This window comes from Cyclopterus lumpus, chromosome 18 (assembly GCF_009769545.1).
Source record: "Cyclopterus lumpus isolate fCycLum1 chromosome 18, fCycLum1.pri, whole genome shotgun sequence".
NCBI lineage: Eukaryota > Metazoa > Chordata > Actinopteri > Perciformes > Cyclopteridae > Cyclopterus > Cyclopterus lumpus.
This window is the reverse complement of record NC_046983.1, coordinates 7,640,290-7,654,824: the sequence shown is the minus strand read 5'-3', so window position 1 is coordinate 7,654,824 and position 14,535 is coordinate 7,640,290. Positions and strand designations below refer to the sequence as shown.

At 48.6% G+C, this 14,535-nt stretch overlaps 1 protein-coding gene across 1 annotated transcript in view; it reads left to right on the top strand.

Moving 5' to 3' along the window:
- The first annotated feature begins 4,545 nt into the window (after positions 1 to 4,545).
- The window catches only part of efnb3b (ephrin-B3b), a 70,024-nt gene continuing 60,034 nt past the window's right edge, over positions 4,546 to 14,535 (top strand). Inside the window, exon 1 of the mRNA XM_034557190.1 lies at positions 4,546 to 4,996. Coding sequence (XP_034413081.1) covers positions 4,848 to 4,996 — 149 coding nt within the window. The 5' untranslated portion in view covers positions 4,546 to 4,847. The remainder of the gene's footprint in view (positions 4,997 to 14,535) is intronic.

Here is a 14,535-nt window from a genome sequence, read left to right as displayed (position 1 = left end):
CGGATGAGTGTGTTCTGCAGCTGTGTGTGTGGGTGTGTGTGAGGAGGAGGAGGAGGAGGAGGAGGAAGCTCACAGGGACAGACAGATGCTGAAGGATAAAGCCATGCAGCTGAGATCTATCAATTGCAAGGGTGCTCCGACACACACACACACACACACGCACACACACGCGCACACACAGTTCTGTACCACCCTGGGTGTGAATTTCACTCCCACCAGGGTGCATGTTTCCCCCGTCTCAGGTCTGTGAATGTGCCCGCCCTTCACCTTAACCCTTAACATGCACACAGTTCATCATGCACTCACTGCGATTGCCTCTATGTTTGCAGCTATACATGCTGTGTGTGTGTGTGTGTGTGTGTGTATTTATAGTCCGTAATGTGTGTGGCGAGGTCTGGCAGCTGGAGCAGACTGTAGCCAGAGTCACCAGGGAGAGGATGCGGTTGTGAGGACGAGTTGAAGGTCGGTGCAGCAAATGAGGTCAGCGTGAGTAAATAAGCCCTAATACACACTGACAGACCGACCACGGGTGTATATGAAGCATACAAAAGCATCGTCCCAAGGCTTTCCTTCCATTCCGTATCGCCATACAGCACAGAAAGTACATTCAGCAGTACGGCAGATTGGCTGTAGGCGGTATGGCTCCGCAGTTTTTAATAAAACTGAGTCACTTGTTCCCGACACAGATAGATTCCCCAGACCGAGCAGAAGGTTTGTTTTTCACGCCAGCGCCACCTCTGAACTTCTGTTGTCTCTAAACCGGCCTGTTTTTCTCCGCTACGTTTAGCTCCGTCATCGGCCAAGGTCACGAGAGGTCAGCGCAAGGGAGACGCCTCCGTCTCTGCTTTACTTTTTAACTTTTTCTTTTATTTCTCGTTCCTTCCCTTCCGACCATCTCCACACAGCCCTGCCCGCTGGCATTTGTTTCTTGTTTGGATCTCCAAACCTGCAATTACATTTTTTTTTTTTTTCTTCGTTGAAAGCATGCTGCAATTTTGCAGCACAGAGGAAATGGCCGCACTTTAGTGTTTACTTGCAGATTGCCGTTCCCGCCCCGCTTTGAGCCCCACGTGGGATCACTCGTCTCTGCTGAGGGTGCCCCTTGAGCAAGACACTAACGCCTTGCACAGCTTCACGGTCTGCCGCTCACGACAGATCTGACTTTTTATAGCGTTTTTTTTTTTTTTTTACCCCCTCCCCCCCTCCATATGCTCTTCTCTATCGCTCTCTCTCACTTTCTTTTTTCTTTCTCTCCCTGGCTGTGCCGGAACAGCGGGAGGTGTTGATTGTGCCTTGAGGTTTTCCTTCCCCTACCTCTCTTGTTTCTAAGTGAAATATTTTCATTGAAAGGTAATAAAGGTATCTTCCCCTATGTGTGTGTGTGTGAGTGTCAGCTACAGTTTGAGGAACTGGTGGATTTCTCCAATGATGCATTGTGGGCAGGTCGTTTTACCTTAACATGACAGAAATAATTTATCGTGACGGTTTCAAACTCACTGTATAAAATAATACAGCTCCAATTTTATTAGAATTTGGAGGGGGGATAAAAAAAGGGAGCCTTATGCACCTTATAATTCTTAAAGGGGGTGCTCCAGCGATTTAGCACTGCACTTCCATATATTTTGAGGACTTTCAAGTGCAGATTAAAAATAAAAAAAGACTTGGTCAAAATCCAAAAAGGAGAGGTCAAGCTCTCCTGGTAAAAAAAGAAGAAGCAATGGTCAAATTGATCAACAACCTCCTAAATGCCCACTTCTCTCAAACCCCAGTCCTCTAAATTACTAAAGCAAGCTCGCTGTTTTCAAAAAGTTTTAAAGAGGACATATGAAGAAACCCATCTGAGCATCTCAACCCACAGCCCAAGAACTACCACCATATTTGCGTGCGGGAGGGGCTCAAAGAGAAGGGCGCTAAAACGGAGCGTTTCAGACAAAGGGAATATAGGTAAATTCAGACAGACTGTATTAGAAAAATAACTTTTTTTTAAACTTTTTTTAAAGCATCTAAACATCTTCTAATAGAAACCCCAAATACAAGCATGGACCTGAAAATAAGCATGTGTCCCCTTTAAGTCTCAAAGCCAAGATAGCCCTGTTGTAATCACTATGATGTCATCTTTTCTTCAAATTAGGAAAGTTTCCATTAGACCTTGAAAAGACATCACTGTTTGTACAGGCTGATCAGTACTTAACGATTACGCTGAACAGTACGTGTGTAAAGCAGGTGCAGTGCTCCTTTAAGACATTGAGGTTTATGTCTCAAGTCCTGTGGGTTTCATTCTCAGGTGCAGCTGTGGAAAGCGATGACATCATGAAGTGTGGGATTGATGGAGTCGCCTGAACTGTAACACTGATGTGATTCTTTGGTTTCATAGTCGTGGCCTGGCAGAGACTTCCAGCGCGGTGGTGTCCATGTCTACCGCATGGGGGCAGTACAGTCTCAGTTTTGACAGTCCTCCGCTCACCGTCATGTACATGTTACCGTGCGCGCGTAACAGTGTGAAAGTGAACCGGTGTCGGTGTGTGTGTGTGTGTGTGTGTGTGTGTGTGTGTGTGTGTGTGTGTGTGTGTGCGTGTGTGTGTGTGTGGCCTGTTACTCGGCTCGTCCTGGACCGCATCGAGTACTTAGAACCGTCGCTGCTGGATGCTGGGACTCTTCCCCTGCTGTCAACGGGAGGAGGGAGGAAGAGGATGAGGAGGGAGGAGGAGGAGGAGGAGGAGGAGGAGGAGGAGGAGGAGGAGAGGGAGAGGGGGGGGGGGGGGGGGGTCGGTCTTACCCTCCCACACAGAGAGAGGGTGTTCTTTTTGTTTAGACTGGGCTGCAGATTTATGAGCTGAGTCCAGTCCAGTGATCGTGCTTGACATCACCCCTGTCAAGACAACTATTCATTTTGTAACCACCTCGTCGTGTAAATCTCACTTTATTTAATTGTTTTAAACGTTGTCATAATATCATGTCTCATGAGCTCATGCTGCACCTTGAGCTATGATCTCTATCTCTTGTACAGTTTAAATACTCCCATAGGGACTTCCATGTAATATGATGTAGTGTAATATCCTCCTCACAAGTCCAGGTGGATCTTTTCAATGCGATCCTCGTGCGGAGCCGCGTGCGATGCCCCCAGAATGCGATGAGGGCGCTCGTGCTCTTCCATCATGGCGTTGAGCACAGAGGGGGGGGGGCACTTTTAGTGAGCGTCTACAGAGGTGTGTGTGTGTGTGTGGGGGGGGGGGGGGGGGGGGGGGGGGGTAATAGAGCAGAATAGAGCGCCAGGGAGTCCAGAGGTCCGAGTCGGGGGGCCCCTGAAACTCAGAGAGGAGGAGCAGAGAGGAGGCGCTGAGAGGGACTCGATACCGCCCCCCTCCTCCCTCCGTCAGTGCGCCCTGCCTGCCAGTCGGAGGATGGGGATTTTTTTTCGCCCCCACCACTCATCTACGTCCCCTTCTTCTCTCCTCCTCCTCCTCCTCCTCCTCCTCCTCCCTCCTCCTCCCCCCCTCCTCCCCCTCCTCCTCTCAAACAAGCCAGTCGGTCTGTCAATGTGCTGCGAGCTTTCGAGCCAGTCAAACCAGTGGGATTGTGGAGCAGAGAGACGGATGAGATAACGAATGAAGCGCTTTCCTCCGGGCCGAGAAGCGAATCCAAACGATGCGCCGCACCAGATAGGTGTCAATTTACCCCCAAAACCGGGGACCGGCGATCACTTCTCTCATCTTTATTTTATTTATTTTATTTTATTTTTCTAAATAAAAATCTCTTCACAAGTTTCCCGTTGGCCTCTCGTGACACCATGAGAGCGGTGGTGCTTTTCTAGCTCTCCGGGTTGTTCCTTCTCAGTTGGCTCCGGCTTGAATTGATTCTTGGACTTTCTCATCGTTTCGGATCTTGAATTTTCTTCTTTTTTGTTGTTGTTGCATTTTCATCGAATCCGTTGCTGAAGGATTTGCGGATTTACAACCCGTGTTGAACCTGTGCGTCCTCACAAAGGAGGAGAACACGGATTGCAATGCGCATCGCCTGAGCCCACCCGAGCATCAACATGTCTCTGTGGGGATGGAGCCGTGGACACGAGTGACATCTTTTTCCGTTTTAAAAAAACAGCGGACACCTTCGCGACCGGCTCCTTTCTGACGGACTTGACCCCCGCATCTCACCCCACCCCCTTTTTCTCAGCCCGGCCTGACATGTTGGGCAGGTCTTCTTTCGAGAAAACAAGGTAATGGGAGAGAAATCACTCAGAGTCGGCGCGGACAACAAGGGGACATTGTTCGGAAGAAGACAATTAGGGCGCACCGAGAGGCAACAGAAATAGCTGCTGGGTGGCGAGACGTGTCCGAGAACTCGGTTCCGTGGAGTTGTATTTGAGTCGAGGAGCACTGCCCGGTGGTGGAGGAGGCAGGTTTTTTTTTTTTTTTTTTTGGGGGGGGGGTGTGCGAGAAGAAGAAGAAGGAGACAACATAAAGGAGGACTAACGACAAATTGATGGGGAAGTCATGGGATTGGCACTGAAATAGTAGGCGATACGACCGTGGACGCGCACAGCCGCCGTCGCGTTTGGAGAGCCGGACGCGCGGATTGAACAAGTTTCTCCAGCACATTTCTTATCAGAGACCAGCTTCTTCTTGTTCTTTTTGTTGTTGTTTGGTTTTTGGTTCTCCGGGAGGGCTTTCACTTCACACTTTGACTGCCTCTACCTAGAAGCCCGCTCGGCTGCAGTCGCACCTCCATTGTTTTCGAGAAATCTCCTCCTTGAATACTCAGAAGAAGCAAAACACACACACACACACACACACACACACACACACACACACGCACACAAAACAAATATATATTTGCCCGTTTCTTTTCAAATGGGGCCGCGTGTGCTGGGCGTCAGGGTTGGAATGGCGTGTCGAGGAAGTGGGAATAGATTTGGGATCCTGCTGATATTCTTACTGGATTTACTGGCGACGACGGCCAGCAATATGGAGCCCATCTACTGGAATTCCCTGAACGAGAGGTAAGAGCAGTTATTAATTAATTTGTTTGAACTCATCCGACTAATCGCTTGGATTTGCGTGCAGGTGCTCCGTCTGGTGCGGAGAAGAGGCGAACTGGGTTGAGGTCTAATGAATGCAAGTAACTCTTAACAGAAGTTCGATAAGGTCAGCAACTCGCTGCTGTGTTATTATTTATTTATTTATTTCAGCCAAGTTCACTGCACTTTCTATCTTTGGTTCGCACTACAGGTCCAATACAAACACGGATACACCTTGAGCTGTTCATTGGTCCCACGGGCTGCTCCAGCTGTAGCTCTTCTGTAAAATATATGCAGTGTGTGGGATGACAGAGGTGTGTGTGTGTGTGTGTTTGAGATGCTCTAATTGCTGTTGCTGGGTGACCTTGATCTGAAGTCCAGGCCTCGGCCTGCAGGCCTCTCAAACACCCACTCTCTTGCTCATTTGCATCCTTTTCTTTTTCTTTTTTCTTCTCCTGTCCCCGGGAGGGAGGTGTCGGGCATTAGCTGAGGAAATGTCATTTTAGAAACACCTCTCGGCCTGTCCGGGCCCTATAACAACCAACACCACTTTTCTCTCACACCTCTGCTAATTTCCCAGTGTCTGAATGGACGCCTGGTGGAGGATGATGGGGTGGGGGGGGGGGGGGGGGGGGGGGGGGGGAATGAGGAGGATAACAAGGCAGCCTCTATGTATGTAGTTTTTTTTTCTTTTTTTTTAAGAGACACCAGGCTTCAATTCTGGAGCTTTGACACACATGTTACATATCTCATCTTAATAAATAAGCACACGAAGGCCACCAAACTATCCGCCTCAAGGCAACGCTGTCCCTGCACCCATTTCTTCAACATTTGCCTACATGACTCACTTTATAACGCCAAAAAAAAAAGCTACAAAAGCAAATTCAGACTCACTGATGCGTGCTGTAGCAGCCTACCAAACCTTGCCATTCCCAGCACCCATGCCAGGGGCTTTACAACAAAAAATGAGTCTAACAGGTTTTAACGCGCTGGAGGCCATGGCCTGCCCAGTTCCTCCACAGATGTGACTGTGCGTGGGCCCCCGCTGTGGAGCCAGGCATGAAGCCCTTAATGAGGGCTTTTTGTCAGCAGTGGGCGGATTCGCCCAACAGGGAGCTGAGTTGGACACGCGAGGGTGGTTCAGTGAGAAGCCAGCAGCTCGGCCTCACAGGTGATTCCACGCCATTGTCTCCTAATGGAGTTTTGGTGTCGGGTGGGTGTCAGGGCTCATTGAATGGGGGGGGGGGCTGGCTGGCAATTAGAGGGGCGGTGGCTCCGCCGTCATTCCCACAGATTTGCTCACTCATATATTCAAAATACAAAGCCTATTGTATACTATGGAGCTTATTTGTGAGGCTTACTATTCATAGTTAATCAGCTTAGTCATTCCACCAGTTTATTTTCTTGGCCCCTTTCTTTCTTTTCTTTTTCTTTTTTTCTTTACACACTTCCATGTTCATGTTTCTCCTCGGTCCCTACGTGGGGAGGCCAGCAGGACTACTTTAGTTTCAGCTGCCTGCGGGTGAAATAGGTTTTGGCCCTGGGCTGAAATATGTTGAGAGCCCAATGCTTGTCCAAATAAAGTGCGTCTACCAAGGACTAAGTCCTGAGCCCACACACACACACACACACACACGCGGCTTGCACTTCTGAGGCGAGGCGCAAAGCAAGCGGGAGCAGCCGTCTGCATCAATCCGGCGCAGGAGTGCGCTCGTGGTCTCACATCTCGTCCGTGCAGCAAATGGACTGTCACGTTGTTAACCTCTCGACCTCTGCTGCTTGCTCTGCTTTGAAGTTCAGACCGTCCACCTGCAGCCTCCTCTCCTCCCACCCTCCTTTTCCGCTTCTGCGAGCAATCTCCAGCTCCCCTCTTCTTTCTTTCTTATTATTTTTCCTCCTCCTCGTGACGCTTCGATTCCAACGGCTTCCTCCAACATCTCCCCCCAACCCACCACCTTTTCCCCCCCCCTTCTTCTTCTCCTCCCTGTCACTTTCCGTCTGTCTCTATCTCTACCTCGCTCCGTCACTCCACCCACCCTCCGGTGCAGTGACCAGACGTAGCAAATTGGAAACATGTGTCACATCCAGCCACTAATTATAGCGCTACAGCAGCGAAGACGTGGTAGGAGTGACAGGGGTGAAGAGGGAAAGGAGGCGCCCACGGGGCGGAGGACACGCTTGCCTCAGACTCGTACTACCTGAACACCTCCTGGAACATGATAATAATAACATCTTATAATAACTAGAAACGATCACGCTGACGTAAGTTGCAATAAAATAGTAGCCAAATGCTCACGGGCCGCCAAGCGACGCATCCACCCTTTTATTGACTGCTCCATCCGCTGAAATTACTCCATCCCGCCCGGAAAGAAAGGAGACAGTGGTGCTCAGGGAGGCATATAAGCAGAGCCAGGTGCCTGGAGGTGAATGAGAAACACGGGGAGCAGAGGCAGTCCTAACCCTAAGTAAATCAATAGCAGTTAAGTCTCAAGTGCCAATACAGGTTCTGCTTGAGGAAGAGAGAACTGAACCAGAAGGATCACCTTGGGAAGTGCTCCCCCCCCCCCCCTCCCCAACCACCCGAGACAATACATTATCCTTATCTCAGCATCTCCTATTATCGGCCTTACACGGCCGCCCTAATGAAAGATCGAATCTTACATCACTGCTCTCTCACACACACACACACACACACACACACACACACACACACACACACACATGGGGATCAAAGAGGTCACACTAGTGGTGGACACACACACACACACACACACACACACACACACAGACACACACACACTTTTACGAGTTTGATTTCCGTGTCTGTTCTGATTCACCACCTCCCTGTGCTCCCAGCTTCTCTCCTCCTCCTCCTCCTCCTCCTCCTCCATATACCCCAGTAAAAGGCTGTAGATTATTGTAAACGGCTGCTCAGGGTGGGCGTCTCCTCGCTCGGCGCTCGCGGTGACTTGTAATACAACTATTCCCCCTAAGATCCACATTAATATTTAATCCCCCCCCCCCCCCACAGTTTCCCGTTTCTCAATAATTCATTAATCGCCGGCTAATTGGCGCCGGATAAAAGACTAGCTAACTGGGCTAAGTGTTTCAAGTACCAAAAAAAAAGAAAGAAATCCTTAGAAAAAAACTCCTTAAAAAAAAAAGAAAAAATAACTGGAAATCTTCTTGGCGAGTGCATTCTGGGACTGAGAGTGGAATAAGTGTTAGTAGGTCAAACAGGGTGTCGTATCTAAGGAGCAGCATTCCACCCGTTTATTGATTGTTTGTATGTTTGGCCCCCCCCCCCCCCCCCCCCCCCCCCCCCCCCCCCCCCCCCCCCCCCCCGTGTCCCGTCCCCCCCCCCCCCCCTCTCATAATCTCCACCCGTAGGTTTCCCCCGTCATGAATAATGCATGCCTGTGCCGGGGCTTCTTCTGGGCTGTGTGGATAAGTAAGCAGGAGCTCGGTAAGCCTACACGCATCCTTAGGCCAAATGATTAGAGAATATCCACTGGGTCGCTTTGATTTTATTTCAAGAGCGAGGGTGTGTAAAAACAAGAGGAGGAATGTAGTGGAGAGGAGACGGAGAGAGAATAGGAACCACATTGCTCGAGCCGGCAGCAGCTCCCTTTCTCTTCCGATCTCCCCTTCTCCCTCGGTGAAAAAAAGAAGAGAGAGGAGAGTGCGTAAGTTTATGAGCTGCGAGCAACAGGAGCTGGGAAAATAGGTTTTTAGCTGATGTGGCAGAATGGAAAGGCTGAGGGGGAGGGGGTGGGGGGGCAAATGTGGCCAGAGGCTGGAATCCTTTTCTTTCTTTCTTTCTTTGGGCATTGCAGGCATAGAGACACACAGGTATGCAGACAGACTGTGAAACACACACACACACACACACACACACACACACACACACACACACACACACACACACACACACAAAAGAGACTCAAGGGGCTTGACCTCCCCTCCCATCTATGTCGGATGGACACATGTGTAATGAGTGTGTGGTCCTGATGGGGTTCTTTGTCGCAATAAACACACACACTTAGAGGAGGGCAGATGTGCTCACACACACACACACACACACACACACACACACACACACACACACACACAGGAGAGAGGTGAAGAAATTGGCAGGCATCACAGACTATTGTTCCACTCGGAATTCATTCATTATTTTATCACTCGATTATAACTTCATTTGGCAGTGCACATTCGTCAACATCATAACAGCTATAAAGCGGTGATGTAAATATGCTGGGGTTAGCTAAAGAACTAATTTACTTCCCCAGTCCCTGAGGCTTTAGAAGTGACTTTGGGATTTTTAGTAATTGTTAAAAGTGCTGATGATTAGGATGAAGGAGATTAAGAGCGTGTGGGTTGGCTGAGCTGGTTCAGAATGTTGGAACACACGCAGAAACAAGCAGCAACTCTTCCTCCTCTGGAAGCACGCACACGTTCATAATGGCAGTGGTAGTAACAGCTATCCAGGCCTATAGGTCTGAGGGGGTGGGGGTCACATGTGTCCCAGCATCACTGGGCAGATTGCCCAGGGTGGCTGAACCCAGAGCCCCTCAGCAAAGCCAGACAGAGCACACACACACACACAGACACACATTGGCCTCTCATTAGCTTGCTTCACAGCACAACCCGGCTAAGCAGGATCATCCAATCCTCCTGGCAGCATTTGGACTAGGCCGGGTCAATCCCCCCCCCACCCACAACCCCCCTCCCCCTTCCGGGTGACACAGAGAAGCGGACTGGTGGGACGAGGAGAGCCATAATGAAAGTGTGTGTGGACTTTATAGGCCAGACAGGAGCAATGTGGAGGCAACCTCTGTCACGCTGCTCATCACCTCCTCTCTCCTTTCTTTCACTCGCAGTCCTTTTTCCTCCTCTTCCTCCCATCCCCCTCCCCCTCCCTCAGCATCACGAGACTCCCGGCTCCGCCGTTCGCCTCGTACGTCTCCACACCATCGGGTCGGGCTGCTTTTTCATCAGCTATACCGCGGCTTCGGCATCATTCCAGATAAACGGCACAGCAGCAGGAAGGAGTTGACGCTCTTGTCATTACATTTTGTGTGTGTGTATTCTGGTTTGTGACAGAGGAGGTGCTGGTATGTGTGTGTTTGTGCCATGCATACTAAATGGTGTGTTGGGATCTCCAGGCTCTAAGCCCTTCTGATGTGTGCCATGTGCAAAAAGTCTCTTTATTTTGTCTGCAATTGACTCATAAACCCTTGTTTTCTCGCCAAAACCTTCCATTTTAATACGTTTTTTTCCCCCCCCTCCCCAACCTGTTTCCAATAAAAATCTGATTGTTTCAAGTATTTTCCACGATTAAGTTGAACATGTTTTGATCCCAGTGCAGCAACCTGCATTAACCTCACTTCTTTCAAGATGCAGGCACCGTGGAAAATTCTAGAAAGGCGCTGATTTCCGACTGAAAACCAGATAAGATTTTTTTTCTTCTTCTCTTCTTTGAAGAAAATAAGGATTTTAAGACTCTTATGAAGCCTCTTTCCCACTGGAAGAAAAACACACGGTAACACCCACTAACAACTGGCTTTTGACTTCAGTGGGAAAGGTTGCAATTGGCCAGTTAATTCCCAGCCTGTCACAGGTAATTTATCAGCTGCAGCACCAATCGCCTTTTTTAAGGATTTTTCTGCAAATGCGTGCACATTTTGGTGAAAAAGACTATTAGACAGAAATTACTTTTAGTATTTTTGCAGTGTGTGTGTGTGTGTGTGTGTGTGTGTGTGTGTGTGTGTTGATTCTTTTCACACCCGCCCTCCCCTCAAGCAACATGAAGGTGGAGTCCCCTTTTGCATAGCCTCACCCATGCTTACACAGAACCTGTAACATGCAAAACAAAAGACAAATGTTTCATCCTCGGCAGCCGCAGTTTCATTGCAGTTTTTCGGCTTTTCGCGTTCTGTCACTTTCCTCAACACCGAACGAGAGAGAGAGAGGGGGGGGGGGGGGGTTTGCTGTTGGGCAGCTGTGCCTCGTCACAGCTGAAGTTCTGGACCAATATGAGCAAGAGGGCAGAAATGGAAGGGGCGGGGTCGGGGAAGGGAACGCAGAGCATGAAAGAAGACGGCGGGGGGTGGGAAGGCCACTTATTTAGAGAGAGATGGATGGTTTGACTGTTGTAGTGGCTGATGTGACGCAGCCCAGACAGCGAGGGTGACTGATGAGCTATAGGTCACCACCATGACTAGCTGCTTCCTGCTCACATACAACCGAGCTGGCCCCTCATTCCTCATTACTGACACGTCCCATAATATTTATCCCTGTGAAGTCCAGCATGAAACCTGGTAAGCCTTAAAGGAATTCACTCACTTTTCTCTGGGCAGAATGGGCTCTTTGATCGACTTGGCGTGGAGCGCTTTAGGAGACTGGCAGCTGTTTCCCCCTCTCTGTATTTACTACAGCTCATGCGATGAGATGCAGCAAACACCCACTTTGTGCTTCAACTTCACACGCGGCATTTTGCGCGACTAACCGATGCCAAATGCCTCGTGGCAGAACAATGTGTTGATAGACTTAATTTGCCAAAAGCTAAATCAATTGCTTTAAAAAAAAAGAAAGAAAAGAAAGCTGTAGTGTTCCACTGTATAATCAATATTTGAAGTTCATTGCACTCCGGGATGAAGCATTGTAATTTACCACCTTTCATATCGTAAAAGAGAGTGCGCTGTGTTGTGTGTGTGTGTGTGTGTGTGTGTGAGGGGGTAGTAATACAGCGATTGCAAGACGCCCAAGTATGTCTTATTCAAAAGTCAACTTTGATTCCGGTCTTTTGAGGCTCCAGTCAAACGGTGTCTCTGCCTCGTCTTTGATGGATTTCATCCAGCGCGATCGTCGGTGAGTCTCGGAGTCCTCGCTCTTTGATTCCCGCGAAACGCACTCCAAATAACCAGACAGATGCTTCGCCTTTTGTTGTGTGCTCCATTGTAGCCGAGGTGGAACACAATCTCACAAAAAGTCATATCAGGAATAACAAGAAATACGCCGTCAAAAAACGACAAAATGGACCTGGAAATGCGAGGCACCCAGCCGGCAGCTGCTTTCTTCTCTTGTACGTGCTGAAGTGGTTACAGGTGGCGTTTCCCTTTTGAACATTCACATGTTTTGGCATGAGAAGCTGTTACCCGGAGATTTTCAGAAACACACGGAGCCGCAAAATGTAAAGCACACATGAATCACCCTGCCTGCAAGGAGTCTGGGAACAAAGCAGAGCAACTATTCAACCCTAAAAACACAAAACTGTACATGGCTTTTTATTTGCGTCGGGGGGGTGGTCGGAGAGGGTGTGGATCCTCTGCCGGTCGCAATACACGTTTGGTCTCTTGCGTGGGAGACCTGTGGCTCCAAAGCATCTTAGCTTTAAGATAGTCTTTACCCATTACAATAGGTCAGAGATGATCCTCGTGCTAAGAGGCTTCGGTATGGAGCCTTGTCCCACGCATCCCCCTGCTGCTACGACGACCAGTCATCTTGAAACTGGGCTCACTTCTAAACAAACGCATGCATTGCCCCATGTGAGCTCTGGCCTGCTTCTCTGCCTCAAATGTTTTGTAATATCAGCCATGTATATATCACCTTGATTATTTTCCCAGGCTTCACGCTTTCTTCTCATTTGATGCGTGTGTGTGTGTGAGAGAGAGCGAGAGAGTGTGTGAGTGTGTGAACATATGCATAGTTCTAATTAGGAGGTAAAAGACCATTCAGTCCATCTGGCTTTGGCATTAGCCAAACGTTGTTACGGTCTATGGGGAAACTGACCTTGGCTAGCTGCGCGGGGGGAACACATTCTGCTCCATTTTCCTGCGTTCTGCATTGAATATAATTTAAGTGGGACTGACGTTGAAAAAACTAAAGATTGAGATGCATTCTTCACTTTTGAATGCAGAACGTTTGGGCTTCATGTGGGGCTATAGCGGTCACTGGAATGTGTCAGTGTATCTCAGTGGGCTGGGATCACACACTGAGATGGTAGACAAGTGTTTCCGTTTAAATTATATTATGTTATTATTTATATGTTAATATTTTAGTCTCAACATTACTACCCTCACAATGTGATTCTCTTAAAGGAACAGTTCCACATCTCTCATTTCTTCGTGTAACCAGGTGGCGGTTTTCTTAGCTTAGCATAAAGACTGGAAGCTGATGGAATCGGTTAGCCGGGCTCTCTCCCCTAAACCTCAGAATTAAAATGTCGTATCCTGTTTGTTTTATGCAGACATAAACAGCAAAGTAAAAATGGCAAGTAGTTTGAGGATAGCTTAGCATAGCTAATCACCTCTATATGCTTAGGTAGCTTAGTATATACTTAAACGTACAATAAGTAACTTCTGCCGCTCGGGCTATCTCAATAAAAACTTGACGCTGTGAAGTAGCATGGGATCATGGGAGTTGTTGCAAAAATAATGTTCACTGATCAGCTAATATATTAAAGTCTTATTCATGTAATGATGATAAAAAATAACTTCATACGCATGTTGAGCGTTGTAGTAACGTTATAATGTCACGTATTAGCTTGGTGGCTGGCATGAGACGGCGTCTTGTAGTGTGGGTATTGAAATATCATATCAATGAATACGATGATTTTCTACTGGATTACTTTGTTTGCGAAATGGCATGCAATTGATTAAAAAAAAGATGCTGTGTGGCAGAAAACATGCGTAGTGGTTGGCCCACACGCTGATGTATCATCTGGTGTTTCCCTGAAGCCTCCCCCGGAGGTCAGGAGGTCAAGGAGATATGACTCTGTTGACATTAGGTTTACTTGGATTACATTGACCAGCTTGCTGGGTTCATCAACCTCTTTCAAACCGGCATCAGATAAACTCCAAAGTGCACGGTTGTCAAACCAAAACACAAAGCCGTTCATCGGAATATTTTGCCAGTAAAAGTATTTAAACCTGAAAGCCTCGATTTAGGGCCGAGCGCCGAAGTAAACTGGCGAACTGCCTCCAAATGGTGTTCTTTGCAGTACATGGTGTGCAGCGCAGTGCTTTGTTGTGTAGGACAAGTAACTCTAACACGATCCATCTTGTATAGAAAGAACGGTGAAGTGGATTGTTGTCCCCCCCCCCCCCCCCCTCCACATGGCCTCACCCAGGCAATGGCTTTAAAACACGACAGAGCTGCCTTGTAGCGTTCTTACCCTCCTCTGCTCTCCTTTCTCTCTTTCTGTCCCTCCTGCCTGTGTCCTCGTGTCTTGCAGTCAGCAATAACACACACCAGCATTCATATTCACTGGCATACGCACACACACACACATGCAGCCAGCCATGCATGTATGCACGCACACACACACACACACACACACACACACACACACACACACACACACACACACACACACACACACACACACACACACACATATTCATGCACATATGAAAAATGTTATTGCTCTCAGTGCTGGAAAAAGTCCAAGTGGACGGGTTGAGTTTCTTCAGAGGTACCCCCCCCCCCCCCACCTCTCTCTCCGTCAGTAGCGTATC